The following is a 25,113-nucleotide window of genomic DNA, read 5'->3' as shown; positions in this document are numbered from 1 at the left end:
AGCTCTGGCTCAGGGTCCTCTGATTCTTGCTTTAGGATATATGCTTTCCAAAGAAGTTGAGAGGTGACACATCTGTATTTCTTAAGGTGCAGCAGAAGAAAGAGTCCATGTGGCTTGAGACGAGGGCAGCCCTACGTACCTGCTCTGTCACAGATGCTTCATATCTGCTCTTCACCCTGTCCGTGGGTAGTCCTGGGCCATTCTTTTTTTTTTTTTTTTTTAATTATTTATTTTAATTTTATGTGCATTGGTGTTATGCCTACATGTATGTCTGGAGGTGTCAGGTCCCCTAGACAGACAGTTGTGGGTGCTGGGATTTGAACCTGGGTCCTCTTGAAGAGCAGCCAGTGCTCTTAACTGCTGAGCCATCTCTCTGTGGGTGGCCATTCTTACTAAGCCACTTCAGTGAGGGAAGCGGGCCTCAGATTGGTCCTGGTGGCTACTGTGAGCTCCGTGGGCATCAGGAGGAGGGTAGAGCGCTGCCCTTTACCGGGTCCTTCCTCAGACCCAGGCAGGTCTCAGTGTAGCAAATGGGGAGGAAGGGATGGGTGCCTTAATAGTAAACGTGGTGCCTGCTCTTCTCGGAGTATAGACCTAGGTGGGAAAGCCCAGGATCTTGTTTCTCTCTTTCTGGGCTCAGGGCCCTTGTGGAATTTCCCAGCCAGTGTCCTTGGATCTGCTGGCAATATCTGGACACTGGATCAGCTGAGAAGAGGGCGGAAGGTATGCAACTGCAGAGGCCCACTGTATGGATGGAGGATCTTGTCCCTTTTCTGAGCCAGCCCCACTCAGCCCTTTTATCCTTTGATGTGTAGGGCACACGGCACAGAGTGGCCCATTACTTTCAGGTGATCAATGCAGCGTTGGTCGTCCTGTGTTCTCGCTGTTTGTTTGGATGTCACAATGCGGCTTACACCCTGGGTGCTGTTGACCCCCTGGAAATCATTCCCTAGCCACAGGACATTGCTCTGAAGTGTGTCCAGCTCCCCGGTGCGGTGGAATTGCTATGTGCCTCTTTCCTGCCGGCCTGTGGGGGCTCTGCAGCTGACTTCATCACCAGGGACAGGTGACCTGAGCTGTCCCTGGAGCCCAACTCCCATTTCCTCCTGGTTCTGGTAGGTGGATTCTCTCATTAGCCTTCAGTAAACCTGAGACCTCCAGGGAAAGTCCGTTCTAAAGAGCTGAGCCTCCTATTTGAAGGAGGTTGAAAGTGGGAGGGGGACCCTGTCCTTTACTTAGGTGGCCCGTGTGGGGCCTCTGACACTGCCTGGGAGGCAGAGGCTAGGCCAGAGAGCTATGGCTTCCCTGCTCATGTCAGATGGATCTGGGGTTAATTTTGGCCAATCCAGTTTTCTTTCTTTTTTTTTTTTTTTTTTTGGTTTTTCGAGACAGGGTCTCTCTGTGTAGCCTTGGCCATCCTGGACCCACTTTGTAGACCAGGCTGGCCTCGAACTCACAGCGATCCGCCTGCCTCTGCCTCCCAAGTGCTGGGATTAAAGGCGTGCGCCACCACGCCCGGCTGGCCAATCCAGTTTTGAGTGGGCTTGGGAGGTGGGCCCTGTGTCTTGAGTTGGAGAGCTAGGAGCATGGCCCTCTTCCTATGGTTTTCTGCTCAGCATTAGTCACTCTCTCCTGAGAAGCAGCTGCTTTTCTAGGCAACACTAACCCTCAAGGTGAACCGGCTTCCAGATGAACTCTCCTTACCTGCTGAGGCAGGCTGACCGGGGCACTGGGACCTGGCTGTGTGGCCATATTCTGGTTTGGATCACTTTGGTTTTAACTGAGAGACAGATGGATGCCAGTTTTTTGCTGGGGTCAGCCATGTTAACTAGCTCGTGTTTGAGTGCCTGTTTTTTTCTTTTGTCTTAGCTCTCACAAAGGGGAGGAAAAGGCATGGTTTTCACTCATGTTACCCATCTCATGGTGGGGATCCAGGATCTAGAAACTTCGTTTATTCTTGTCTGCTGTGGCAGCTGAGTCCACACCTGGTGGTTGAAGTCCACATGGTTTCCTGCCTAGGATCCACAAGGGCCAGGCTGGTCAACACTGGTGCTGGCCTTCACGCCTGGGCTCTGCAGATTTCTCCAAGCTCCTGTTTGTCTCATCTTTGGTGGGGTCAATAAGTCTTCTTTGGGACCTCAGATTGCTAAGCTTGGCGATGGGCCAAGGAATGCTCTCAGGTCTAGTCATTCTTCGGGCTTTAACACCCTATGCTAGGACTGGCTCCCTTCATGGTGCTCAGTACTGGGAAGATGACATTGAGATGAATTCTTGACAATCCCTTAAAGATTGAGAGAACGCTTTTCTCTCTGGAGCTCATGGGGAGGGATGGGAGGGTTCCCACTGCAAGGGCAAAATGCTGTCTCCACCAGGGATCCCGCCTCCACCTTCCTTTCATAATATTGTGAGCTTACTTCACATGCCTGTAACCCCAGCACCCAGAGAGGCAGAGGCAGGCAGATCTCTGTGAGTTTGAGGCCAGCCTGGTCTACAGAGTGAGTCCAGGGACAGCCAAGGTTACACAGAGAAACTCTGTCTCGAAAAAAAGAAAAAAAAAAGTTGTTTGATTTGCATATGTGTGGGTGTGGGCACTTAGGGTCTTATAGGCCCAGAATGTCCTTTTGTGGGAGCTGCAGGGCAGCTAGCTAGTGGAGGACACAAGTAGAAGAGTTGAGTCTGCAAAGGAAAGTGGGCGGTGGATTCAGGCCAGGCCCAGAGCTTCATCCTCTCTGCCCTCCTACACCCCTCACTTTCCTACTGAGGAGAAACATGCCCCACCTGGGGACTTTGCAGTGCTTTGGGAAGTCCCTCCTCTTTCTCTGGCTTGGCATTTCACCTCTGCCAACTCTTGTTAAGCATGGCTCCATCTTTGAACGAGGCAGAAATGCATACTTATGAAGCAAAGTGCCTGGGTAACTGGTGATTCCAGGTCTTGTGGTCTTACGAGAAGCCATGCTTCTATGTCCAGAAGGGCTGGCCTGTTAGTCATGTTGGCTGCCCAGCTGGCCGGCTGCTTGCAAAACTCCCTCCAGGGGCTGCTTTGGCAATTTCTTGTCTCACTCTTAAAGCCAGAGTGGCAGAACCCACAGGGCGGCTCAGCCACTGACCAGTAGCCTTCTAATTTTATTGATGACGAAACAAGGGCTCTGCTCATTTAGCAAATATTTACTTTCTGCCAGCCTTGGCAGTAAGAAAATGGAGACACAAAGATCAATAAAAACGTGGTCCTTAGCTGGAAGAGCTGTTGCAAGTTAGGGATGGTAGTTAGATACTCACAAAGGCCGAACCCCAGGAATACAATAGAATGCCGTGGTAAGAAGTAGGGAACTGCTCCGTCTGGGTCTTGAGGGATGTGCAGGAGTTTGTTCACAGTGTGTACAGGGACAGATGGCATTCTCTGCATGTACAGAGCCTCTGTGAAAGGATGAGTAGCAGGTGAGGGGCCGCAAGCTGGGAAGGTCCACTCTATGGGGAGGTGTAGGGCCCACCTGCTGGTGTGCTGTGATGAATGGGCCAAGTGTAGGAGCGGAGGTATGAGGGAGGGTGGCCGGCAGGATGTGAGGTACCATCTAGGATGGCTCAGAAGGAAACCAAAGGATAGGAGGTCCTTTGCTATGCCCCGGGGGCGCCATGAGTTCCGGGATGGTGAGGGTAAGGAACGGATTGAGTGATTATGTAAGGAATGGCAGAACAGACAGGACAGAATGAGACAGGGGTGTGGTGGGGCGGTGGGGTGTGGGTGCCTAAGCAATGCAAGTTTTTGGCTGGGGCTTGAAATGCAGTCTAGAAAGGAGGGGTTGGGATGTGTAAGGTCTTCCTGCTGGGTTAAGGGTATGTGGGCCAGCTGATGGAAGTAACATCAGCATGCTCTGGGAGTGGTCAGGCAAAGTCTGGACTCCTGTGCCTTGGACATCTTCCCTTCCTCTCTCCTTTTTCTGCTGCTCCCCCCACCCCTACCCCCCATCCTCATCCCCTACCCCATCCCCACCCCCCACCCCCAGCCTGCCAGCTCACAGGGCCTTGTGATCAGGGATCTTTAATGCATGTCATCAAAGAGAATAAAGACTGCTGTCTTGTTGGGCTCAGATTTTAGGAGCTTTAGGGCTACGCAGCTTCACTCCCCTCCTTTTCCTGTAAGGCACCTGGTCTAGTGTGAAGTCTGATCCTGTGGCTTCATCCTGCACGAGCAGTGTGTGCCCCAGGAGCACATGACCTTACCTTTCACAGCCCAAGGTTGTGCTGAGTGGCCTGATCTCCTCCAGGGCTTCCTGAGGCTTTGCTCAGGGGCTCTGGAGGACTGTCTGCAGCCTGGAATAAGCCTGTGCCCTCAGGCTCATTGTCCTTGAGGGTTCCTGGGCAGGTCCTCTGTCATCCATTTATCCTCACCCTGGTGTACTCCCTGAGGTGCGTCTCATCCTTGCTCCTGCACTAGTACACCTGCTACTGCTTTATTTTCTGCTGAGCAGGACGATCCTGCACCAGGTCCTGTGTCTGTGGTCTCCACAAGCAGGATGGTGAGCCAAGCACAGAGCAGAGAGGGAGAGTTCACACCACTTATTTCCGTCTGGTTTTGTTCCATCCCCCTCTTCCTCTCTTGTTTTTGTTTTTTTTGAGACAGGATCTCAGTTTTTAAATCTTGGCTGACCTGGAACTCACTTTTTAGACTAGACTAGTTCATAGGCTCAACCTGCCCCTGCCTACTGAGTACTGGGATTCCAGGAGTGCGGCACCACACCCAGTTCCGGTTCTAGTTAATGAATACTTACTGTTAACCTCTTGATGTGCCTGGTTTACAAAATAATTTCTATTGGAGGTACATGTATATTAGAACAGCAACATTATAATGTATGTACTTTTTGGTGCAGTTTAGGCATCCATAGGGCTCTTGGTGTACCCCTTGTGGAAATGGGTAGTTTGAACATGTAGCATCTGCTTAGCTCACCTTCAGTCCCATATCCTGGTGAGAAATGTGGTCTAATTGGGCAAGGAGGCCACAGTGGAAGACCTTACATGCCTAGTGACTTTCCAGTGTCCCCTGTGTCACACTGGGCAATGTGGCCTGGATGGCAGGCTGAGTCTCCCTAGGAAGACCTTACATGCCTAGTGACTTTCCAGTGTCCCCTGTGTCACACTGGGCAATGTGGCCTGGATGGTAGGCTGAGTCTTCCTAGGAGGTGGTTACTGGGTGAAGTAAGAACCTGGGCAGAGGATGCTGGTTTCTCCCTGGGGATGGGCAATCCTGGGAGAGCCTGTGTGTGTGTGTGTGTGTGTGTGTGTGTGTGTGTGTGTGTGTGTGTTACCAACAAATGGATCACATTATTTCCTCTCCTCCCCCTCTTTGAAAGAGATTATTCTATCCTGAAATGAAACAGTGAAGCATTCCCTGAGAGCCAAGTCTGAGAAAGGCCTTAGGCCCAGTTGCAGGGAGCCTTATTTACAAGTTAGTGTGACTTTTAGTTGCATGTGGGGAGACAACACGATATCATCAGTGCCCTGGCCCTTTAAGATCCTTCCTAAAATGGAAACTAGAGATGTTTAGGGAAAAGCGCACAGGCCCCAGCGATGCTCACCACCCAGCGCCAAAACTCACTGTCAGAAGAAAAGTTGGTGCAGACAGAGGCTGGCTGCTCTTCTCTCCTGTGGCAGACGCTCCCTCCCACTCAGGGAGTATGTTTCCACGGGACATCTGGAGACATCTCCAGTTGCCTCAGTCGGGAGGAGTGGCCATCCTCCAGTGGGTGGAAGCCAGGATCGGGGCTGCCAGGCATCCTAGAACACATAGCCCAGCCCAGCACTGACAACTCGCTCCACATGTCAAGCCTTTGAGATTTGTGGGCCTCACACATGGACCACATCTTATTTTCTAGGTTGGGGACCTAGACTTGTGGTTTTGTTCTGATGGTGTTGCTGCCGATAGAATGCAAGGTTTTGTACGTACTAGGCAAGTGCCCTGCCATAAGCCATACCCATAGCCCTAGGTTGTCCCTTATGACTTCTGGTCATTGTCAGTGTGAGCTGGCAGGAGTGCGGCTACCCGCTTTCTTCATGCCATGTGTAGAATCACTTCCTTCCTCACCTGCAGTCACCCGCTCCTCCTGGGGTTCTGGGAGGGGTGGCCATTACCTGTGGTTGCCAGGTTTTCCAGCTATCGCCTGAGGCTGAGGATTTCAGTCACATCAAGGGTTAGTGTCCTTTTTGGGAACCTGTCTTCAGAGCCACGAATCTCTGCATACAGTGCCCACGAGCACCTCTGTAACCATTAGCCTAGCACCCTTATGACAGTTGACACGGCCGACTAGTTTTCAGCCTTTTATCTTCTGTTTTTATGAGACTTTAGTGCAGTGACTGTGCCTGGACTTGGATATCCCAAGCTTCTTTTATCTTCCCAGAGGTCTTAGCATCCTGGGGGCGTCTTAGATCCTGGCAGTTTCTGGGTGTTGCTAGACAGGCCTCCTGCTCATGGCAGCTCTGTCCTTGCAGGCAGATCTCTTCGTTATGACGTGGCTACTGCGTTACGTGGACCCCACAGAGCCCAGCTTTGTGGCTGCCGTGCTCACCATTGTGTTCAATCCGCTCTTCTGGAATGTGGTAAGTACCAGTGCGCTGACACTGGCTGGCTGGTGAGCCTGCTGTGGTGGGCTCACTGCCACTAACAAGCCAGATAGATACACGGACAGTGGGGCAAACAGTGGCCCTGTTCTCTGCCTTCCTATGCTGGTCACTCTCCTCTTCCCTTCTTCCTCCGAGAGGTGGCACTCAGTGAATGTACACCGAAGGGAGTGCCTTGCCTTTGTGGGGACCCTGGGCCAATGCCAGGGTGATCTAGTACCCAAGAGCCTACAGCGGACAACTGCACGGGGTCGGGGATGGGGTGTTCCACCTGCCGCTGGCCTTCTTGCTGGCCTTCTCACCGGAGAGCCTGGGCGGTCCTGGTTCTTGCCATACCCCTCCCTGGGCTGCTCTATGGCAACATTGTTTTTCTTACAGGAAGTCCCTGAAAGCAGCCCCGACTCTGGGTGGGTGATGGAAGATAGGGACTGAAACTTGAAGACAGTGCCCCCCCACCCCAAATCATTATGAGACAATGAGTAATGGAGGCCAGAGTGCTGGCTGTGGCAGAGCGTTGGGACACCCTGTGATTGCCCTGGAGCTAGTCTGTAGAAGGCTGTGCTTGCTGTCAGCAGCACACTGTTCCTAGACTGTCGTCAGCTCAGCTGTACCAGGGTGGAACACTGTATTCTTTTCATCTGGCTTATGGCTTGGCCTTTTTTTTTCCCACCTGGAGAGAGGATAGCAGGGTGGGTGGAGGCAGAGGTGCTTGGCTCAGAGCCACCACCTTCTGAATGTTTTGTCCCTGAAGTCCTGAACATGCTGAACCTGCCCTAGAAGGGGGCTTCTGGGAGGGGTCCAGAGACCACTGTGACCTCCTCTTGCTCCTGAGAAACCATGGCCTTGGAGTGTACGGCTAGAGTGTGCCGGTCCTGGCCCTGTGTTATGACAGCCTGCTGGTGAGGCCAGACCCGTGCTACTCTGTGCCCTTAGACGGCCCTACTCGTCTCTCATACTTCCTATGTGCTTTCTCTGTCCTACCTGTAGATACATAGCGCTCACACCTCAGAGCCAGCATGCCAGGACACTACAGGGGACAAATACTGATCTTAAGCCACGAGAATGCTTCTGATGTTTTAAAGTAGTAAAGAGGAAACTAGTACAGGGCATTAAAGAGACTTCCGGCCTGGCTAGGCTATGCCTCAGCCCTGTCTCTCGCCATTAGAGGTGCTGTGCACAAGGCTCTGCTGCAGGTGGCTGCTGGGCTCCGTAGCTGGATGGAGCCTGCGTTCTCTCTTTCTGGTAGGCCTTGGCTGATTAACAATTGCCTGAGTGTGGACTAGGTGCCCAGCGCAGGGAGAACAGTTGGCCAAATGCACAGTGGATATTGGGAGTACTCAACCCCCCTTTTCTTTTCTAGACAGGGTTTCTCTGTGTAGCCTTGGCTGAACTGGACTCACTTCGTAGACTAGTCTGGCCTTGAACTCACAGAGATCCACCTGCCTCTGCCTCTGAGTGCTGGCATACAGGCCTGCATGACCACCACCCGGCCTGGTGTCCAAGTCTCCTTTGTTCATTTCCCACTGACCCTTGAAGCAGTATGCTTTTGCACACTTAATTTTGAAACTGAGTTTGGTCCATAGGAAGAGCCCAAACAGCCAAGATTTGGAGGTGAGTGCCTTGGGTCCGTGCACTTGTCATAAGTGGGTCCCTATTTTGGCCTTAAGTTTTTGGTTTGCCTCATTCTGAGAAGCATTATTCATTGGAAGAGTGCCTACTCATTAGTGGAGGGACGAGCAGCCTCTTTAGAGTCAGTTCAGAATGAGAGAAATGACAGTGCTGTGGTCGGGCCATCTGCAGCTCACAGGAGCTGAATTGGCGGCGTCCGGAGGCAGGAGGACGGGAGGCTGGAAGCCTGGCTCCGTGCTTGCTGAGGAGCCTCACTGTGAGCAGGGGCATGCTGGAAGAGTAGTGAGGTGTCCTGCTGACTGCAGCTGGGCCTGGCTTGCCATGTGCAGGCTCTGGGCCTGGCAATTCAGCAAGGTGGCACTATAAGGTGCTGTAGGAATTGGGTGGGAGGAGGGTTTTAGCTCCTTTCTGTTGCTTCAACACAGCAGTTCGCAACCTGTGGGTCACAACCCCTGTGGTGGTCGAACAACCCTTTCACAGAGGTTGTATATCAGATACCCTGTACATCAGATATATACATTATGATTCATAGCTAGCAAAGTTATGGTTATAAGGTAGCAACAAAAATTATTTTATGTTTGGGGTTCGCCACAACATGGGTGAGGGACTTTATTGAAGGTTGAGAACTGCTGCTTTAACAGAATAACTGGTGCTGGGGACTGTATAGAAGATAGACAGGTGTTCAGTTCCTAATCTCTTGAAAATACCAACAGGGTGGGGCCAGCATCCTGGCCATGGCTCCCTAGAGAAGTCAAAATATAATGAGGAACCAGAAAGGAAAATGGCCACGTGCATAAGAGGCCAGGTGTGTGTGTGTGCGCAGAATTTCACTTATAAGACGCCACCCTTAAGAGAAGTAAAAATCCTCTGAGACTAGCTGCCTCCCTCCCAGGTGGCCTACCATGATCTGATCACCTCCCACTGACCCCTCTCAAGGGTCCCAACACCATCATGCTGGGAGCCAAGCCTTTAGCACATCAGCTGTAGTGGACATATTGAAATCATGTTTCAAACACATTAAAGAAATTTATTCATTTATTATTCAGATAGTTATCGAGGGTCCCAGTGGCACCCTAGGAATAAACATACGGATCGATCAACCCCTTAGGGACAAAGCAGGTAAGAGGGAGAGACAGGAAGGGTAGTCAGGAAAGGCCTATTTGAAGGGGTGGCCTTTAACCCAGACCGAATACTTGCATAAGAAAGTCCCAGGTTTCTGGGGAAAAGTTGTATTTTTTTTTTTTAAGGAGACAGCCAGCGTGAGCTGGGAGGCCAGCCTGCTGTAGAGGCCCGGAGACGGTGGCACGAATACAGCAGAATGTGGGCTCTGGAAGCAAAAGAAGTGGCAAGAGAAAGCCTGGCAGGACTGCAATAGCAGCAGTGCAGCCAGTCTGCTGTGGATCTCTGTGGCCAGCAAGGCTGGTTCTGGGCCGAGCTGGGCAGCTGAGGAAGGTGAGGGGTGAAGGATGAACTTGGCTTGCCTCAGGGAAGATCAGTGATGCCCATGAGCTTCAGGAGAGGAGGCCGTTAGTCATTTCCCTGTCGCTGTGATAAATAGTGTGAGCAAAAGCAACTTTTAGGAGAGTTTATTGGACTGATGGTTCCAGCGGGCTAAGAGCCCATCGTGGTGGGAGGCCTGGCAACACGGGGTGAGCATGGTGGCGGGAGCAGGAAGCTGACAGCTCATACACGTAACCACAAGCACAAAGCTGACTGAAAGTGCCAGGAGACATTAACCTTTCAAAGCTCAGCCCCAGTGATGACATACTTCCTCCAGCCAGGCTGGAGCACCTAGACTTCTCAAACAGCACCACCACCAACTGGGGATGGAGTTAAACCACTGCAGAGGCTGCAGGTGGGTCAGTGTGGGCAGTGCCCTCTGCTGAGCCTGCCTGGCACACAGACCTGCTCTCAGGCTCACCATCTGTCTGTTGGGCTTTAGCTGGAGGAAATATGTCTGCAGTGTTGAGTACCCACATTTGGGCCATCCTTCCTTGTCCACATCTATCTCAGCTCTCTACTCTCCCTGTCTGACCCTAGCCTCCTCTTGCTTTCTCCTCGTGACTGATTTGTGTCCTGTACCCTTGGGGACCCTTGTCCTTGAGGCCTCTCGGGGCTCTCTGTTGGTCAGCTCAGAGGGAGCCTTCTCAGCCCTTCTGTGCTTGGCTCTCTAGACATGTGGATTTATGTCATCTAGAGTCTGCCTAGAGGTCTAAAAGTCCAGTGTCTGCAGCCCACCTGAGTGTCTCCAGGCCCCATGGGAGGTGGTCCAAGGTTTCCCCACTGTACTCTCTTCTCTCTGTCCCCATAGGGGAGATGCCAGAGGGAGGCCTGGCCTGTATCCTCTGCTTTGCTACCTGGGTGTCTATTCATAGACTGCAGCTGTCAGTAGGAGCCATCATCCTGTGGTATCAGACCCTGGGTCTTTAGCAGGCACTTGCACCCCTCTAGCGTCTAAGGCAGTGGACGTTACAGGCTCAGGACCGTCAGAGAAGGCAGCGGTGCAGCGCTAAGCCTGGGCAGGGGCCTTCGCATTGGGACACTTCTTACTTTCATTCCTGGTTACCCTGGGTCCTAGCCCCGTACTGGATGCATGGCCCCTACTTTTCCAGGGCTTCCAGAAGGCTTTCATCCCTGTGGCCTGTGATGACCTTTGTCAGGTTACCTCCCAGGTCTTCCTTCCTCTCTTCCTGCCTTCTCTGGCCCTAGGTTGAGACACTGGGGACCAGCTATCCAACACTGTAGGAGGACCCCCAGGCCTAGCTTCTGCCCAGCAGAGGTCAGTAACGCTATCTCTGGACACTGATGCAGTGGCCCAGGTGGTCTGAATGTCCACTGTGTATCTCACACATCCCCTAGCACAGCTTCTGGGAACACTGGTCCTGTCTGTCCCAGAGTGCTCCAAAGTGCTTGATTTTCCATCTTGTCTGAAGCTTGCCACACACTGTGTTCTGGGTAGCAGCTGCTGCTTGGCCTGCATCTGAGGGATCCAGCCATGGACCCTTTTGGTGCTCACGGCCCTGTGCCTGGTGTAGTCGATGGCCGGAAGCACTGCTGTTTTCACGAGTGTGCCCTGGCTCATCACTCACCTTCTGTGTAGCATCCAGTGAACATATCTGTCTGACATGGACACTCATTCACTATGGCAGTCCCCGCAGTACAGCACTGCAGGGCCTATGACAGGAGAGATGGGTACATGCTGTATGATGCTCCGGTGGCTATGTTTTGCCTGGTCAGAGCCCTGAAAGGCCAGGGCCTGGACCCCAGCAGTGGCCCTGAGCTTGCCTATTTCCTTGAGGAAATGTCACACAAGCTTTATTACCCTCAGCTAGATGGAACAGATTGCCAACAGTAGGCAGCAGCCAATGGAGACAGTCTGTTTGGACACCAGGGCAGACTGCGATGGATCATAGAGCATGGCCCGGGACCAGTCCATCCCAGGGCCCTGTATCTGGAGTGAGCAGGAGAGGCTCCTGTTAAGATTCTTGTCAGGACAGCTTAGTGAAGGGGGCATAGCTCCTCGCAGGTTCCCTCTTGTTGCTGTAGATCCAGGTACTCCATCAGGTCAGAGAGCAGCTTCTCTTCCCTAAGGGGTGAGGGGCATGCCCTGACCCTTCTGAGGAAGTGTTGGTTGGACCAGCTCTCCACAAGCAACCTGGGCCTCACCGCCACCATCTGCCTAGCTGCAGGCAGATACCAGCGAAAGCAACGCTGGGTCAGCTCAGGAGGTGATTCCCTGTAATCCAGAGGCTGTCCTGAAGGCCCCCAGGAGGGCCTAGAAGTAGTCACTGTGTTTGGGGAGCTAGTTTGAGAGAGGTGCTTTCAGGATTTGGGAAGAACTTGCTGTGCTGTCTGTCCACAGTGGGATGTTTGAGTTCTGGGGACTGTGGCCTGGTGCAACAGGCAGCTGGACAGTAGGTGGCACTGTGGACTAGAGGAGGCCTGCTTCTCCAGCCCTAAGGGAGAAGAGGTGAGAATGACAGCAGAGGAAGGAAAGATGGGAGGGGGGACAGTGAGGATAGAGAAAGTCACATGAGGGAAGAGGAGACAGTGAAGGAGGAGAGGACAGTAAGGGAGAAGAAGGTGACAGTGAACAAGGAGGCCGTAACAGTGACAGGAGACACTGAGAGAAGAGGAGGCGATAGTGTAGGAGAGGGTGCTGACTGAGAGGCGAGGAGGAGGAGGGAACTGCTTTGCTTTGTGTCTACTTGACATCAGCTGGAGTCATCAGAGAGGAAGGAGTCTCAGTTGAGGAAATGCCTCCATAGTTTCTGTGTCAGTAGGGTATTTTCTTAATTAGTGGTTGATGGGGATGGCCCAGCCCACTGTGGGTGGAGCCATTCCCTGGGCTGGTGGTCCTGGGCTCTATAAGAGAGCAGGCTGAGTAAGCCATGAGGAGCAAGCCAGTAAGCAGCATCCTTCCCTGGCCTCTGCATCAGCTCCTGCCTCCAGGTCCCTGTTCTGCTGCAGTTCCTGCCCTGACTTCCTTCAGTGATGAACAGCAGTATGGAATGTAAGCAAAAAAGCCATTTCCTTCCCAACTAGCTTTTTGGCCATGGTGTTTTGTCGCAGCAGTAGAAACCCTAACCAAGACAAGGAGATAATGACAGGGAGGGATTTGACAGGAAAGAGATGCCATTGAGGGAGGTGGTGACAGAGAGGAGAGATAACAGTAAAATGAGGGGACAATGAGGGGAGAGGACGTGACAGTGTGAAGGGTGATAGTAGTGAGGGAGGGGAGATGACAGTAAGGTGAGGTGATAGTGAGTGGGAAGTGATGATTAGAGGGGGGAAGGTGACAGAGTGGAATTAACAGGGAGTGAGGACAATGAGGGGAAAGGAGGTGACAATGAAGGATGAGGAGGTGATGGTGAAGGCTGAGGAGGTGATGGTGAGGGATAAGGTGACAGTGAGGGATAAAGTGATATGGGGGAGGGGAGGAGGTGATACAGAGGGGGGAGAGGTGATACAGAGAGGGAGGAGATGATACAGAGGGGGAAGGAGGTGATACAGAGGGGGGAAGGAGGTGATACAGAGGAGGGAAGGAGGTGATACTGAGGGGGGAAGGAGGTGATACTGAGGAGGGGAGGAGGTGATACAGAGGGGGGAAGGAGGTGATACTGAGGGGGGAAGGAGGTGATACTGAGGGGGGAAGGAGGTGATACTGAGAGGGGAGGAGGTGATACTGAGGGGGAAAGGAGGTGATACAGATGGGGGAGGAGGGTGATACTGAGGGGGGAGGAGGTAATACAGAGGGGGGAAGGAGGTGATACTGAGGGGGGAAGGAGGTGATACTGAGATGGGAGGAGGTGATACAGAGGGGGGAGGAGGTGATACAGAGGGGGGAGGAGGTGATACAGAGGGGGGAAGGAGGTGATACAGAGGGGGGAAGGAGGTGATACAGAGGGGGGAGGAGGTGATACAGAGGGGGAGGAGGTGATACAGAGGGGGGAAGGAGGTGATACTGAGGGGGGAAGGAGGTGATACTGAGGGAGGAAGGAGGTGATACAGAGGGGAAGGAGGTGATACAGAGGGGGGAGGAGGTGATACAGAGGGGGGAAGGAGGTGATACTGAGGGGGGAGGAGGTGATAATGAGGGGGGAAGGAGGTGATACAGAAGGGGGAAGGAGGTGATACTGAGGGGGGAAGAAGGTGATACTGAGGGGGGAAGGAGGTGATACAGAGGGGGGAGGAGGTGATACAGAGGGGGGAGGAGGTGATACAGAGGGGGGGAAGGAGGTGATACTGAGGCAGGAAGGAGGTGATACTGAGGGGGGAAGGAGGTGATACTGAGGGGGGAAGGAGGTGATACTGAGGGGGGAAGGAGGTGATACTGATACAGAGGCCAAGTGATACTGAGGGGAGGAGGTGATACCGAGAGGGGAAAGGTAGCAGGGAGGAAGAGGTGACAGGGGGATGAAGAGGTGATAGGAGAAGGTGGCAGGGAGGAAGTTACTTAGAACTGGAGTGGATAGCAGGGTGTGGAGGTGTGCTTTGTTCCCGTGGTAGCCAGCAAGAGCCCTGTCCCCTCTGCCCTTCTTTCCTCTGTCACCACACCTTCTGTTTTTGCTCCCAGCCTGCTGTCTGCCTCATATCTCTGTGTGAGGGATCCTCTCTGGAGCCAGAGAAGCTTTCCCTGTGCCTCCTCTGGGGGCAGCCTTGGTTTGCAGTCTGGCTCTGGCCTTGCTGACTCCATTGGTCAGGTGAGGTCAATGCAGGGAGATCTCGTCCTACTGTGGAAACCTGCCTCTTACTTAGGCCTGGCCTATGGTGGATTGTCTTGGGATATTACACTGCTCTCCTGGAGGGAGCACTTGGCTAGGTAGGTAAGCTTGTATGAGTGTGACAGGACAGTGACATCAATGGCACTTAGGGATTCTTGCCCCATCTGGCTTAGAAATCTGTGACCTAGGCCGGGCGTAGTGGTGTATGCCTTTAATCCCAGCATTTGAGAGGCAGAGGCAGGCGGATCGCTGGTCTACAAAGTCAGTCCAGGACAGCCAAGGCCACCCAGAGAGACCCTATCTTGAAAAAAAAAAAGAGAAAAGAAAAAAAAATCTGTGACCTGGGGTATGGTCTTGTACCCACTAGGCTCAGAGCTGGATCTGGGGATCAGAATATCTTCTCTTGTCTTGTGCTGCAGAGGCTGGCCTGGCTAGTTGCTGTAGCTCAAGGCATTCTTTAAGTAGAGCCAGCTGGCTCATGGAGCAGGAGACCTTGGTTATGGGCACACCAGGTTCACATCAGCCAACCACTAAACTTGACTGATGGCACCTGATGAAGCACGGCACTCTTGAGTCTCCCTGGCTCTGTCTCAGCTGTTCTCATAGCCGCATTCCTCTAGGACCAGTGTAGGCCCAGCCTCATACTGGACCAAGGATGAGCCCTTCTGTTAACTGATGCGGCATCACCATTAGCCCTTCAGTGTTGGCTCAGATGCAGTGGATGTGTGTTTAGCTGGAAGCACCTAGCCTCCCTGACCCCATCCACCATGGCAGCTGAGCTGGTGCCTCCAGCAGCAGGGTTACCTTAGAACCCAGCACCCGAGCATCGTGGGGTGAAGGGTCCAGCACAGTGTCTCACACAGGCCTGCCAGGACAGCTCAGAGACACACAGCAAAGAATGAAAGGAAGGAGGACCGGGCGTGGTGGCACATGCCTTTAATCCCGGCACTTGGGAGGCAGAGGCAGGCGGATCACAGTTTGAGGCCAGCCTGGTCTACAAAGTGAGTTCAGGACAGCCAAGACTACACAGAGGAACCCTGTCTCAAAAAAACAAAACAAAACAAAAACAAAAACAAAAAAAAAAGAAGAAGAAAGGAAGGAAGGAAGGAAGGAGGGCTGGGCAATCTTGCTGAGTGAGGGTTGTCCCTGTGACAACACTGTACCATGGGTCTAGGCACTGGCTTCAGACATCTTACAGTATGCCAGCTGGGTGGGGCTGAGGACATCTTCCCTCCATGATTATTTTGGTACTGGCTATTTTGACGTATGTGACTAGTTTGATGTTTCAAGGCTGTCCTACACAAAGTATGGATGACATCAATATACCTGAAAGGTGGTGGGCAGGATGCTCGGATGTGTGGTTTGATATAGATGAGCTCATGGACACAGGAAGTGGAGTCTTAGTACTTTAATGTCTCATCTGCATCCCTGGCAGACAGCTGTTCTACTGCAGTGCCCTCCCTCCCTCTTCCTTCCTCCTTCCTCTTGTTCCTTCTCTGAAGACTGAGCCCAGGGACTTACATGTGCTGGCATTCCTCCCCTGAGCCATGCCCTAGCATGCCCTTTATAGATCCTGGCTGCTGTAGCATGGTCTGAGAGTAATGGTTCTCACCCTTCCTAGTGCTATGGCCCCTTAGTACAGTTCCTCACGTTGTGGTGACCCCCAACCATAATATTATTTTCATTGCTACTTCATAGCTGTAATTTTGTTACTGTTCTGAATGGTGATGTAAATATCTGATATGCAGGATAGCTGATATGTGACCCCCTAGGGAAGGGTCATTTGACCACCAAAGGAGTCGTGACTCGCAGATTGAGAACCGCTGGCCTGAGAGGTACTTTTGTGATCCAGATGCTCCAAGGGAGCACAGTTCCTGTGACATCTTCTAGAGCCTTGGCTACTTGACTTATCACCATTCTACAGACAGATAATTCACGGTGTGCCTCTGGGCCTTTGCCTGTTCTAGTCACTCTTCCTAAAGAGCGTTCCACCATGTCCTTGCTTGCTACCCCAGCTAGACGACCCCCAGTCTGGCCCTAAGTAAACATGGCTAAGCATCCTCCTTTAGGTCTTCCTGCCCATAGTGGATCTGAGCCCTGGCCATGGGAACTGTTAATGGTAGATGTGGGTTCTGCTTTCTCCCAGGCTGAGTTCCTGAAAGCTCAGAGAAAAGGTTGAAGCCTTCCATGGATACCCAGGGCTGAGCCTAGGATTGGAAAGGAGAGATGGGCCCAGGCCTCCCTCCTTCCTGGAGAGTGAACCTGTGGTGGCCCTGGGAGGCGTGGGGCCAGGACGATCAGCCCCTACTCGACGGACATTTTCTCTCACATCCTTCTCCATCTGTAAAAGGAACTTGCAACTACCTTAGTGGACCCCACAAAGTTACTTATGGGCCTTTGCAAGCCTAGAGGCAGCCTGGCTGCTGTTCCTTGGGTCCTCCGTTTGGCACAGCAGAACTGAGCATGTGTATAGAGTGACAGTTCCACGTGTGTCTACAGCATCGTGTGTTGAACACACTGGGTTTAAGCAGCATTTGCTCTCCTTAAGCACTTACCATTGCTTCATGCTGAGAGCCCCACTGTCTTCTGCTTCTTTACACACATGTAGTACGCGCTTGCAATGACAGTCCTTTACATTAGGCAGCCATTCTCCAGGCGCCCCTTTCATCTGTATGTCCTTCCTCTCCCCCCCCCCTCACTGTGTCTGCTTTAGCTTCACTTGCATACAATCATGCGTATGTCACTTAGCTTATCCTCCAGTTCTGCCCATTTTCTATCTATAAGAGGATTCCATTTGTGAACATGTGTGTGTGTGTGTGTGTGTGTGTGTGTGTGAGATACTGTTGCTGTTCTAATATACATGTACCTCCAATAGAAATTATTTTGTAAACCACGCACATCAAGAGGTTAACAGTAAGTATTCATTAACTAGAACTAGATCTGGGTGTGGTGCCGCACTCCTGGAATCCCAGTATTCAGAAGGCAGAGGCAGTGGTGAGCCCACCAGCCTAGGGTCAGCACCGCCCACAGTGGTGAGCCCACCAGCCTAGGGTCAGCACCGCCCACAGTGGTGAGCCCACCAGCCTAGGGTCAGCACCGCCCACAGTGGTGAGCCCACCAGCCTAGGGTCAGCACCGCCCACAGTGGTGAGCCCACCAGCCTAGGGTCAGCACCGCCCACAGTGGTGAGCCCACCAGCCTAGGGTCAGCACCGCCCACAGTGGTGAGCCCACCAGCCTAGGGTCAGCACCGCCCACAGTGGTTAGCCCACCAGCCTAGGGTCAGCACCGCCCACAGTGGTGAGCCCACCAGCCTAGGGTCAGCACCGCCCACAGTGGTGAGCCCACCAGCCTAGGGTTAGCACCGCCCACAGTGGTGAGCCCACTAGCTTAGGGTCAGCACCGCCCACAGTGGTGAGCCCACCAGCCTAGGGTCAGCACCGCCCACAGTGGTGAGCCCACCAGCCTAGGGTCAGCACTGCCCACAGTGGTTAGCCCACCCGCATAAGGTCAGCACCGCCCACAGTGGTGAGCCCTCCTATATCAATCACTAACTAAGAAATTGCCCCACACACATTACCACAGGGCAGTCTGATGCAGTAGTTCCTCAGCTGAGGCTCCCTCTTTTTTAGGGACTCTTGGATGTGTTGACAAAACCTAACCGGATAAATAAGGGATGGGGTCAGTGGCTTTCCCAGTGCCCCACAACCACAGTGCTAGCATGGTAATTACGATCACCATAATAGGCCCCCTTGTGTCCCTAGCGTATTCTCAAGGAACAAAGCTGATGGAATGAATATATCACAGGGGATTTACTAGACTGGGCTACAGGATATGATCCAGGTAGTCTAGCAACAGTGTCTTACACTGGAGAGGCTGACAGTCTAGTAGTTTGGCACATGAGGCCAGATGTCTCGGCAGTTCCAATATGGTGCTGGAGGCCTGGAGGATTCTTGGGGAGCTTCCCCCAAACCTTAGTTCTCACATTAGTGAAGCAATGCCATAGCAGCAGAGTAGATGAACTCGCCAGTGAGAGCGAGCAAGCAGGCAAAAGGCAAGTTTCCCCATTCCATGCCCTATCATGTAGACTCCCACCAGAAGGTGTAACTCACATATGGGGTGGGGCTTCCTGCTTCAATAATCTGATCAGGGAAATCCCTCACAGGAGTGCCAGCTGCATATGTTCTAGTTGATTCCAGATGCAGTCAAATTGGCAACCAAGGTTGCCTAGCACACTGCCCCTCTGAGCCCATTCCACTAGGCCACTGAGGACTCCACCTTAGATTTTACAGAAATAACTGCTGAGAGTCAAAGGAGGCCCGGGCCTGAGCCACCCAGCAACAAGTATAGTGTTGGGCCTGCCTGTTTGTGTGGTTTCTTCCACCTGTCCTTATCCTCAGCCACAGCTCAGCACACACTCCACATGGTGAGCCGTGTTGAGGAGGGATAAAGACAGAGCCTGGAGTGGCAGCATGGCCTGTCCCGCCCCACAAGTGCTGAGTACTAGGCCCTGCCAACAGGAAAAGATCCTCCACGCATCTGTCACCAATGCCTGTTAAAGCCTGGGTGGGGCCACAAGTGCCCTGCAGCCCTGCAGGGATTTCTCTGAGGTCTTATTTCTGGGCTAGTGTATGCTTGCCTGTGTCAATGTTTTGAGTATATGCAGGTCTTCCTGTGGGCAGGGCTCCACATGGGCCAGCCACGTGAGGCAGTCATGTGGAAGTGACATTTCTGTGGCCTCCAGCCTGCCACCTTTCCTGGCCATCCTCTGGAGTTCTGCTCAGTCGTGTCTTCCTGCTTTACTGGGCCGCTGAGCACATTCAGACCCATCATTTCCCATCTGCTTCTTAGCACTTGGGCCTGGGCAGGATTCCTGGCTTCACACAGCCTTGGGGTTCTCCTCTGTAAGTGGGGGACAGGAGTCGCCGCCTGGTGTTGGGCTGTTTCTTCTTACCTCTGGCCCCTCTCTCACAGTTGGCCGCTCTGGGTTTTACAAAACTGGCCCATCATCTTGCCTGTGGGGTCCACCCAGGCTCCTGTAGAATGTGTTCACTGAGCAGCACCCGGGGGCCTACTCATGGGTCATGGGTGTTTGCCGAGTATCTGCCAGCAAGACCTGTGCCCGGGGCCTGTGCTTTGGTTTCCTTACTTGTGAAACAGCATTAGGGGATGCTTTCTGCCCACCCTGGTATTGTGTGACATTATTCCCGGGGAGAGGGGGAACTGATGACAGATTAAAGTACCGGCACCACTGAAGTCCAGCTTGGTGAACCAGGAAGCTTTACTGGGGTTGCTTATGGAAGATGGATGAAGGGTTACTTACCAGAGCAGAAATGACTCAAAGACAGCTGCATGGCCAAAGCCCACCACACATGGGCGACAGTTCATGAACGTTGGGGACCTGTGGGCAGCTCAGCAGGTTGGAGAGCATCCTCTCCAGTGGTTCAGTTGGCCTGGATGTTTCTCAGGCAGTCTATTCCTTCTAGCAGTTCAACCTGTCCTGGCTCTTCCAATCAGCTCTGCTGGTCTGAGCCTCTCGTAAAGGTTTGTCTGAGAGAGTCTCCCAGCAATCCTTATAGCTTATGTACATGTGGGGAGGGAGTGGCCTAGGGAAGCTGCTCAGTTTTAGGGACTTCCTGGGCTTCAGGAGCTCCCCTTCAGGGAGCAATGCTTCACCTCCCTTAGAACACCTTGCTGTTCTATCTCCCCATAAACACTGTCTTAAAATATCCTATTGTTTTACCTCCCCTTTAAAATACCCCATGCCTTAAGGAGTAAAGGAGTGTCTCTCCCAGGTGGAAGGTTTTGATCTTGGAGGAAACTGCTACACAACATCCCACCCAGCCTGTGGGGAAAACCAATGAAATACCCTGAGGCGAGTACCCATGACAGTGCTGGGCAGGCCCCAGCATGTCAACTGCGAGTGTCACTTGTCCTGTGTCACTGGTGCTAGTAGAGAATTGATAACTGTTGGGTACATGGGTCCCCTGGGCCGTGGGAGCAAATAAGCTTTAGCTGCAGGGGTCACAGGAAGGGTAGGAAAGTTGAGGAGAACGTGGACAAAAAGGCTTTGAAGTGGTCTGAGTGCTGCCCTCCCTAATCACACGTCACTCATGCCAGGCTAGGGGGAAGGCAGCTGTGGGCAGCGTACAGGTGAGACCAGTACAAGGTGCGGTTGCACAGATGTGGTGGATTGGGAGTCAGGTGCTGCCTGGTACACATTAATGAGGTGGGAATGTGTGTGTGTGTGTGTGTGTGTGCTGTGTTGACACAGTGGGAGCCCTTTGCCAGTCACTGTGCTGCCCCTTGCCTCTGTGATACTTTTCATCATGGGCCTACTTGGTTAACAGTGCTGACATTTATGTTGACTGGATTCCTTCTGTCATGGCTTCTGTGACCTCTTTTTCCTGATCTTCCTCCCAGCCTTCTGGGCCCTGTGTGATAGTGTGTAGAGTTGTGGCCTCCGATAGACTGTGCAGACATTTGGGACAGCATCTGTTACTGATTTTCTGTGTGTATTTGGGGAAGTTCTTTGCTTTATCAGGGCCTCAGTTTCTCCCTCAGGTGACCTCTACCTGGGCATTTGTTTGGTATTAAAAGCCAGATTATTTGTGCCAAGGGCAAGACTGAGAGGTGGCCATCTTTGAGGGATGGCTTATGCAGTTGTGTGAAGGATGCAAGGACCAGGTGGGTGGGAAGTCATTTTGGTACCAGCTGGGTACCGAAACCACAGCATCAGTCATTTGGGCCTCTGGTTCCTAGCCCAGGCCACCAGGCACTGTTCCATCTGTTGATTGGCCACCCTGGCTGACCCTTTGCTAGTTTTTGCTTTTCTCTGGCCATCAGAGGTATTGTTTCCCCTGAAAACCCTCAGGAGGAACAGGGCTGGCTCTCAGCTCACTTTGATATTCCTTTTTCCGGGGACCCAGAGCATTCTCCAAGGGCTGACTGCACAGCTGCCCAGGCCTCAGGAAATACTTGCCTCTGCCAAGAAGTAGGGGTGGCACCTGTTGCTGCCTGCATTCCTGCCCTGTCCCCCACTAGCTCTCTGTGAAGCCCTCTACAGGACTCGCTACAGTCCTGCTGACATTCAGTTGTCTTGCTTGGCTTTGTTTTTCAGGCAGCCTTGCTATGTCCTGCAGGCTGGCCTCTGCATTCTGTGTGCTGGGACTGTAGAGGCAGCCTGAGCCTGGCTCACGGTTCAGCTTCTTCAGTGCCCATTTCCGGGGCATTTCCCTGTGGAAAACACTGTTCTGGTAGGAGTTGTGGGTATTAGAACTGGACAGGAAGCTAGCCTATCCAGGGAGTCTGCTCATTGGCTTCCATGGTCACCGAGTTCAAAACAAGATGAGGGTTTTGGCCCCTGAGGCTGCCAGCTATCTGGCCATAACTCTGTGGGCACCAGCATTTCATCTTCCACGCCCCATTTCCGTTTCCCTCCTGTTTAATGTGTGTGCTTTTGTAAGCTCCCCACTTTCATAATGAACAGTGGGACCAAGAAACAAAAGCATCAGAACTTAGTGCAAGTGGTTGGGCTTGTGGCTGACCCACTTAGGGAAGCTGAGAAAGCAGCATGGCTCTTGCTGGCTGTGTCTTAAGTGGAATATGGCTGGGCAGGTAGCCTGGGTCAGGTCAGCGAGGGGCTGCAGTGACTGCAAGGATAGATGTATGGAACGAAGGATTTGGGGGAGGTGAGTGGGGGCTTAGGGTACCAGAGGTGAATTATGCCTTCCTTGAGCCCTTGCAGTCTTCAGGATCTGTGATCTTGCTCCTTCCCCATCTTGCTCTTTGGATGAAGATTAGAGACCACGGTACTGCACAGTGCCACTGGACTGTCTCTGTGGGTGTATCCGATTCTCCCATTAGCAGCAAAGTGCCTGCTGTGGGAGTCTTTTCAGCAAAGTGTGTCTCTCACCTTCTCAACTCGCCCTGCTTTGTGTGGCTCATCTGGCCTCTGTTGGAAGAGAAGGCATGCTTCAGTGGCCCCTGCAAGGGTTTAGAGGCCCACAGGAACCCGCCCAGAGTGGGCATTGACCCTTGGCCGCTTCAGCATGGCCAGAGTGTCTGATGCATTAGGCCCCTGGTCCACGCCCTCTTGGGCACTGGGCCATCATGCTGAGTGTCAGTGGTTGTTGTAAGTTTTAGGGATGTGAAACTGATCGGAGCCTGGCCATGTTTTAGGGAGCCTGTGGTTTGGACAGGGTCTCCTTATTTGCTTCTGAACTCTGTTCTTTTTCCTTATCCTCATGCCTAGATTGTTCCTAGCTTGCCACTTGTAGCTCCTGCATGTGCCTCATCTGCTCTCAGATAGGGTTGGTGCCTGAGGGTGGGTGCATGTACATGTGAACCCATGGAAACCTCCGCCCTTCCTTCCTGGCCTTTCACTCTGTGTTGTATGTATTTTTAAAAATCTAATGAACCTTCACTGGCTGTTAATTGGTGAAACGCTGCAATTCAAGGGCTGTTTGGTAGAGGGCCCACAAGACTCACTGCATATGGCTGCTGGCTTTGAATGTGGCCAGAACCAGGGGAAGCAAGCTTCCCCACCCACCCCTGCCAGGAGAGCTGGGGTATGCTTAAAATGTCCTGTGAATGCCTCTGAAGCGGACAGCTTTCCCCGAAGTGGGACGTGGTTGGAATATTCATAAACAGTGGCGTGTTGACAACTTTTGCTCCTTTGTGGACTGTCAACAACTTCACACTGTTTGCCAAAGGATAGGGTCAGACCCCATAGCCTCTGGCTGCAGAGGGCAGGCCCCAATGCGCAGACCTCCTTTCCTCTGAAACCTAGCCTCTTCTGTGCGAGGCGCTTTGCAGAGAAGCAGCGTGGATACAGGGGAGAGCTAAGGCAGTGCTGAGGGCTCTGATAGTACCAGGGTGCTCTCTACAAGGTCTGGAGCTGGCTTCCTGACTCTCATCCAGGATAGCTCCTATGCATGGACCAAGCTACAGATCCAAAGCCTGATGTTCCTCACCTGCTGCCTGTGCCTGTGCCAGGTGGGAGGGAGGGAGGGGTGTTTCCTCCAAATGCAGTGTGTTCACCTGCCATGGCCAGGGCCTGGATCTTCCAAAATGGCAACGGTGTCAGGGGACTCATGGAGAGTTATTGTGCAAGTTTCTAGAGACTGCTCGGGGCTCTGGTATCATTTGAAGGAGCCTGGGGCCTCACACAAGTGTATGAATGACCCAAGGTCTCTGTAAGTGCCTCTCCAGGAAGGGGGCCACACTTGGGAGGTCTCTGAGTCAGCCTAGTACTGGAGGTCAGATAGGCATGAGGCCCTTCAGTGTGCTGAGAGGATACAGGTGCTTTAGAGTTGGGGGGGTGGGGCTGGCCTGCAATTTTATCTGCGGGATCTCTCTGAGACAAAGGGACCAGCAGCCTACCAGGGGACCCACATGGCTATTGATGATGGGTACCCGTGAGTGTTCACCTTCCTTCTTCAGTCTCTTGAGTCCTCACAGCCTCCCCAAGGGAGCAGGAAGTGTCACAGACAGGCGAGAACACAGGGAGTCCTGCTGTGTGATGTCTCCCATGTCCACAGCCTAGCCTAGGATGGCTACCGCAAGGGTATGTTGTATTCCTATTTGCTAGCCTGGTGATAGGCAGATGGCGTAGCTTGAGTCTCCTTTCCTTGGGCCGGAGGTGCAAGCTTCCACACTGTGAGCATCCTGTCCTGCATTTGTTCTTTGTCCTTGCATCTGACTTTGTTGCCTGGAGGCAGCAACATGAACTCCTTTCTGGCCTTGGGTACTGTATCTGTGAAGAGCACGTGAGAGCTTTCTGAAACCCAGCTGCACAGGTGCTCTTGACACTGAAGTGTTTCCCTGCGGGGAGGGTCGTAGCAGAGGCTCCTGCTCCAGTGTTGCCCTAGGCCCACCAAAGCAGATTACCGCACCTGTGGCTCCTGCTGGAGTGGAGAGGCCGCTAGGGGAGCAGCATGTTCTCTGTTCAGAAGACAATGTTCTCAGGTGGATTTACACCTCTTCCACTAGGAGCTAGGAAAATGAGGTGTGAGATGCTAATTTTAGACCTTTGGTCTCCATGTCAAAATGGCAGCAGGATATTTAGAAAGAAAGAATGACGGCATGGCCATGTCCCTTGTTAATTGTGGGTCAGACACATTTCCATGAGAGAAACGGGTCCATCATGACTGCATGTTGCCAATGGGACCCTCCTGGGCACCTGGGTGTCTCAGTAGCCTGGCCTGGGGTGACTCTATAGACACCAAGATTAGCTTACGGTCCCTAAAGACAACCAGCGAGTGTGAGTTTCAGAAAGTATTTTCCTACAGTGGAGGAGCATGGAAATATCAGAAGTGACTATGGTAGCACTTTGGGGTCAAGTTCTTCATTGTGAGGGGACAAAAAGGACAAGAAATCTAAATAGGCAAATGAGGTCACTTGTCAGCTAGGGCTGCTACACAAGGGGTCGTTCACATCTGAGAGCTCCCAGCTTTCAGTGAACTCCCAGCCCATTCTGTCCTCTCTGTTTTGTTGCTGGCACTCTTTTCAAGATTACACAGACTCCCTGCCCTTCTCAGTCCTACCATGTCGCAGAGGTGGAAGGTCACCAGCGGCTCCCAGTTACTGCCCCCAGCTATGTCAGATGCTATTGGACACAGCTCTGTGCTGGTGAGCCCGGTCCCTGTTTTT

The 25,113-nt window shown here is 52.7% G+C and overlaps 1 protein-coding gene across 2 annotated transcripts in view; it reads left to right on the top strand.

The window, feature by feature from the left end:
• Positions 1-25,113, top strand: part of Pemt (phosphatidylethanolamine N-methyltransferase) — an 80,650-nt gene that overhangs the window by 5,319 nt on the left and 50,218 nt on the right. Inside the window, exons 1-2 of one of the 2 annotated variants that reach the window (XM_051167586.1) lie at positions 845-1,115; positions 6,481-6,588. In XM_051167586.1, coding sequence (XP_051023543.1) covers positions 6,496-6,588 — 93 coding nt within the window. In that variant the 5' untranslated portion in view covers positions 845-1,115; positions 6,481-6,495. Of the gene's footprint in view, positions 1-844; positions 1,116-6,480; positions 6,589-25,113 lie in introns of those variants that run through there. The other variant, XM_051167585.1, reaches the window with a different exon arrangement.

Source organism: Acomys russatus, chromosome 25, assembly GCF_903995435.1.
Source record: "Acomys russatus chromosome 25, mAcoRus1.1, whole genome shotgun sequence".
NCBI classification, from domain to species: domain Eukaryota; kingdom Metazoa; phylum Chordata; class Mammalia; order Rodentia; family Muridae; genus Acomys; species Acomys russatus.
The sequence above is the reverse complement of the archived record's forward strand: the minus strand, read 5'-3'. Positions and strand labels throughout refer to the sequence as shown.